This window comes from Eptatretus burgeri, chromosome 3, assembly GCF_056783735.1.
Source record: "Eptatretus burgeri isolate ZD-2024b chromosome 3, Ebu_testis_v1, whole genome shotgun sequence".
NCBI classification, from domain to species: Eukaryota; Metazoa; Chordata; class Myxini; order Myxiniformes; family Myxinidae; genus Eptatretus; species Eptatretus burgeri.
The window spans coordinates 83,242,417-83,248,248 of NC_140963.1; the positions used below are offsets into that span (position 1 = coordinate 83,242,417).

Here is a 5,832-nt window from a genome sequence, read left to right on the forward strand (position 1 = left end):
GTGTACTTCATAAATAGGCGGGAAGTTGTGCCCCAGTAATTCGTTCCGAGATAGCCAACCGAGATAGTTCCAAGATAGCCCCAACACCATAACATTTGGTGTCAGGAGTTTGAATTCTGCCCCCACCAGTACTGTATGTACCGCCGGTACAACCATAACAATGTATAATAAAAATAATCAAGCAAAATGGTTTATACTTTGAGGGGATCTCATAATCTCACAGTTACACTAAACATATTTAAAATCACATCCGGGTACAGAAACCAAATGGCTTGTTTCATCGAATTAAGATGCTTTTTCTCTCCAAAGTGGCTACGAATCGTTTACCTGTTTGAACTCGGATCATGAAGAGGCAAGATAATGCCAAAATCCCCACAAGGAGTTGGCTGCATCTCCTCTTCTGCATCTGTACATTACACAACAGAAATAACATTCTTCTGACCTCAGTGCTGTTAACACCATTGTATATCATGTCGGCAATAGAGTCAATACAAATCGATTGAATAGTCTGTTTGGCAAATTAGACCCATCAAATCACAGGTGGAGGGATTCCATGGGACACTCATGGAAGTCCTGTTTTAATACAGAAATCTACAGGCTCATGGAACAACCATTATACAGAGAGAAACAGCTTGTGGACTCGCAGAGGGTAAGAGGGGAACACAGTGCAAACGAGTAGTCGAGCGGCAGGTATGGAATCGGAAGGATAAATTAAAGGGGCTGAGTGAGAATAAAAGAGATCGGATGTGGGTATGAAGGGCTGGAGGGAAGTTGACGACGCAACAGCCACAAGGGGTCGGTTCCACGAACTAGAGAATAGAGAGATGAAGGAAGGAATGGAGGTGAGCATCGAGTTTAGACTTGGGAAGGAAAACCAAGTATTGGTTTTTGTAAGAACCTGTGCGACCTATTGGTAGATTGGGGTGGGGGGGGAGGAGGGAAGGGGTTGTTGCGGGTGGACAGATAAAAAGGGAGGGTTGGTGGAGTGAGACCAGAAGCGAAGCAATAATAAAGTTAGAGTTCAACAACCTGCCTGTAGTGGGTGAGATGAAGATACTGTGATTCGGTCTCCTGTCGGGAGTTGCCAGTAATAGGAAAATATTCGACTAGACCGTCACTGGAGGAGCAACGTGAAAAATCACTACCAGATTAGGGAGCGGGGGGGGGGGCATATTCTATAGTACTTAGGATTAAGGCCTTGTACACCATGATAAACTCTGCGTGGCACAGAATGGACTTGGTTCTGTGGAGAATATAAAGGCATCAGCCTGCATCCGAGGCCGGTTTGGAGCTATCCTATCTATGCACAAACCTACTCCATGGGTTGAGCAGAAATATATCCTGGGGGATTCGACAGCCGATCTTTATGGAGAGATGGAGCAACAAGTTGGAACTTTCCTGCATTCAAAGACATGTTCCAGGTAGCTGAGCACTGATTTATGCAGACAGATTCTGTGATCCAGCCTGCTTCTCTGAAGTGTAGGGAACCATTGTGGACAGGGTGTGGCCATCAGCATAATGCTACAAAGGATTCTCCAGGCAAACGGAGAGTTCATCAATATAGACAATGAATAGTGTCAGTCTTAAGGCCTTCAGGCCCACCAGCTCAATAGCAAAACTAGGAGCCACAATACCATAAAGATTGACCCATTATTTATATTCATGGAGAAAATTGGATAACCCTTTTAGGAGCATTGGCAGACAGCTTGGAAAGTAAGGCTGGGAGTTGGACAGAAACAAAGGCTCAAGAGATGTACAAAGAGATAGCCCTGATCTCTTGTTTGAGGTTTAGTGCATCTTTCCATGTTTTTATTTGTATACAAAGTCAAGGCTCATGGAGGAGCGAGAATGGATGGGGATGCAACAGAACAAACCGAACGATAGAAAGAGGGTGGAAACACCAACAGCAAGGTTGAAGGACAAACTGGAGGGAGACTTGGACAAATTAAGGGTGTGGGATAGAATGAGGGGTAGGGTAGGATGCATGAGGTGGACAGGATGGACACAGAACTGAACTTTCAGAAAGGAAAACCTGAAAATGTGGAAAGAGGTGGGCTTGGGGAGGGTTAATTGGGGTAGAAACCTTCATAGTTTTGAATGGGGAGGGGGTATGATCTGAGATGGTGGTGAACACCTGTCTTGAAGCCTGGAGGGAAGAATGATATTGAAAAGAATATGGAAGTTGATTCCACAAGCTGGAAGAAAAGAGAATGAAGGAGTGGAAGTGAGCAGTGATTCTGGATCTTGGGAGTTTCATCAGAAGGGGGTTGCTGGTGGACCACGCGAGCGTTGCAGAAGCCTGGTGGGGATGGGGGACAAAGTACGGGAACAGTAGAGGGTGCAAGACCAGAAAAGACGCAGCAGAAGGCAGAGTGACCACCGACCTGTCTGCGATGTGAAATTGAAGGATAAAAGAAGTCTAAAGTAGCAACATGACCATGGGGTACATCGTTGGGGTGGAACCCAAACCGATGATTAGGGATTAGGGAGTTGGAGAAGAGAGAATGCCTGAGGTTTGCAGCAATGGTAGATTCCATCCCCTTGTTTATGATGTGGAGAAGACTGACCGGTCTGTAGTTGAGCGGATCATACATAGAACCCGAGTTGTGAATAGACATGGCGTTGGCAGCATTCCAACACGGATGCAGGCGACCAACCGAGACGGACTCGGAGAGGAACGAGAAAAGATGAGAGGACATGGTCCGTACGTGCCACTGAATGTGGCTCACAAAATGTACATCGGTGCTGATAACAGTCAAACAATCGTCCGTCACCATTTGCACCCGCTCGGCCTGCATGGCTGTTCCCATCCTCCCACGGACTCTGAGCAACCTCCCATAGGCTAGTCACAGGGCCCACCCATGATGGAAACGATTCAGCAGTTGGTGATCTTTTCTGACACCGTGAGCCACATGCTGACAGCATTACCATCGTCCCGAAAATCTAACATCGGTTCTTTGACATGTCTGACATTTTGCTGAAGCTGTTGTTGTATCAAGCATGTGTTAAATTACGTCCAATTAATTACTTATGGTTAGGGGCTATCTATTCCATATGCAATGGAGGGAGTATTGGGGGGCTCGACCAACAAAAGGAAGAGAATGGGGGATGAAATGGTACATCGGAGAGGGAGAGAGAGGAGGTTGGGTAGTGTTAGAGTAGTTATAAAACAGGAATAACTTGGGAAGAGAGAGATAGGAGTTAGGAGAGGGAAGGGAAATGGAATGTGTAGACATACTGGAAGAAATGGGGGAGGTGTGAGGGGTAGTGGGTTCTACCTTTGTGTACCTAATAAATGATTTTTTTTTTTTAATAGCAATCTACGATCGTACATCCTGGTGTCCTATTATATCTAATGGTCTTGCTATTTCAACCTCCTCGAAAGAACTCGTACCCTCATCAGTCATCAACAATCGGTTAAGCCAGGTTCAGAAAGTTTGAGTAAAACGATTCTTCTTTTCTTTCTTTTTTCCACAATTTTTATCATTTGTGTCATTTTACTGAAGCACATTTACATTTACGTTTGTTGTCGTTCACAATGAGCTCATGGCATACGTTGGAGGTTTGGGGTTTGAAATCACAGTTGATTTAACTTTCGGAGGGCTAGTTTTGCAAACTTTGTCAACTAATTCCGAGTTCATGAAAGTTCCTAAAGACGGGGTTACGTGCTCCCATGGTGCCCGTGCGTGTACTACCATGCACGCAGCACGTCCTGTATGAACATTCGCGATAACAAAGGCGCATTGAGGAGCGTTCGAGTGTGCCGAGCAAACGCGTACACACTCAATGAGGGCATTGTCCGTGTCGCGGAGCGGCTCTCGGTACGAATTACGACTCGGAGCACGTTTCGATTTACCTGCACATCATCATCATCATCATCATCGCCACTTTTACAGCAACAATTATTCCCACGTTCTTATGGGGTTGGCCCGAGTCTTTCACGAACCGGTTGGCCAGGATTGACGTTCGACTAAGGTTAGGGCAAGAACTTGGAATTTGTCCAGGGTGCCAGCAACAGCTCACCTACTCTTGACGAAGGATACCATGGGATCTTTAATTATCGGCAGACGGGACACCAGTTTAACGTCCATCCGAGGGACAATGTCACACACATTGATGATTCATCCTGCCTTTGAAACACCAGGATGGCAGTTTATAGCTCGGTCGGGATTCGAACCCAGGCTAACCAACTTTGAAAGCGAGTACCTCTGTGAATCGGCCATGTGTGACAGCCATCACATGCACATTAATTTCCTCTAATATTTACTATACAACGACAAGTATTACAAAAGGATGTTAAGTGGATTACAATGATGATGTAAACAATGTCTGTGCTCTCTGGTCACTGAGGTTAGTAATACATACGGTGGCCATTCAAAATGTTCTCGGAATGAGACTATACTCCCAACAGTCCAAGAATGGCCAAACTTTTTTTATTCTTCAACATACGAGTAAACATAGTCGGCATTTCTTGGAATGAGAGTACACCTCGTTCTCCTCTCGAATGAGTTCGGTTCGAAATACGACTTTGATTGTGTGAACCTGTATCATGTTGCACACACTTGCGTCTCTCACTGCGGGGACTTGGATGTCGTTGATATGGAACCGATCGATACGATCAATGACCACTCAGTTGCCGCAGGTGCGCCCGAGATGGGACCTCACACCGGTGCGACGTAGCGCAGTTGGAGGTGAACCTTCGCAGCGAAGGCAACAAAGCGTCGGCCCATTGAGCATGATCCATTCGTGTGACCCGGCCCCTCGCCTGTCGGGCGGAATTCGCAATAGCAATTTAGAGAATAATCTCCTCGGTATTTTTAGGATCGCATACTCCACTTTGGGTCCTTCGTCCGACCCGTTTCCCACCCCCCCCCACCATTCCACGTTCTCGTACCATGGGGCGGGTATCGAACCGCATCTCCACTCGTCCGCTAAGAGCAACGTCCGAAACCCAAAATTGTAGACTCACCCCGATCGCGAGTTCGCCAGACGGCGGCATCGAGGACGCCGGAGAGTGGAGTTTATGCAGGTCGCTTCGTGGGACCGTGAGAACCTGGAGAATACTTTGTACTTCGGTGGCGGTCCACGGTCTCGACAAAGTGATGACCCTCGCCCGCCGAGCTTGAAATTCGCAATCGCACTCAGCCAGCGCCCGACACGCTCACGATGGAGAGTCCGCCGCTGTTTGACTACTGGGGGTTCAGTGTCAGCACCACGCAGCTCGCTCGCTATTCTTGGCTTGAGACAAACATAGCTGTCAAAACGAGTTCGTTTTAGTCCCTGATATAAATATAAATCTTTAAGTAGAATCGGAAATACGTGCGCAATCCAGGTTCACTCTGACAAACTTAGTGCTACTTGGATCTGAGACACAACCGATTTTGTGTAACTATTCTGAGACACGAACAACTTGATGTGACCGATTCACGTTATAACCAACTTAATCTGACCCTGATCCGAGACAACTAACTTAATGTGACCCTGATCCCTGACAAGACCAACTTTGTGTGACTTTGATCAGAGACTGAACCAACTTAGTGGGAGTGATTTTGATTTGGGACACAACCAATTTAGTGTGATAATCTGAGACACAACAAACTTAGTGTGAGTGATTCAAACCTGGACCAACTTCATGCAACTTTGATCCCGGATGTGACCGACATAGTGTTTTTGATCTGAGAGTTGACCAACTTCGTGCAACTTTGATCCGAGATGCGATCAACTTCTTGTAACTTTCATCTGAGATGCAACCAACTTTGAGTGATTTTCATTGCAGATGTGATTAACTTAGTGCAACTTTGATACAAGACATGACCAACTTAATTCAACCAT

The 5,832-nt window shown here is 46.3% G+C and overlaps 1 protein-coding gene across 5 annotated transcripts in view; it reads right to left on the reverse strand.

Moving 5' to 3' along the window:
• Nucleotides 1–5,386, reverse strand: part of LOC147030326 (integrin beta-1-like) — a 74,370-nt gene extending 68,984 nt beyond the window's left edge. For 2 of the 5 annotated variants that reach the window (XM_085874255.1, XM_085874254.1), the window contains exons 1-2: nucleotides 2,568–2,768; nucleotides 328–406 (exon numbers count right to left, since the gene is read on the reverse strand). In XM_085874255.1, the coding sequence (XP_085730381.1) occupies nucleotides 328–406; nucleotides 2,568–2,699 (211 nt within the window). In that variant the 5' untranslated portion in view covers nucleotides 2,700–2,768. Of the gene's footprint in view, nucleotides 1–327; nucleotides 407–2,567; nucleotides 2,769–4,562; nucleotides 4,766–4,969 lie in introns of those variants that run through there. The other 3 variants (XM_085874256.1, XM_085874258.1, XM_085874257.1) reach the window with 3 other exon arrangements.
• Nucleotides 5,387–5,832: the final 446 nt, after the last annotated feature.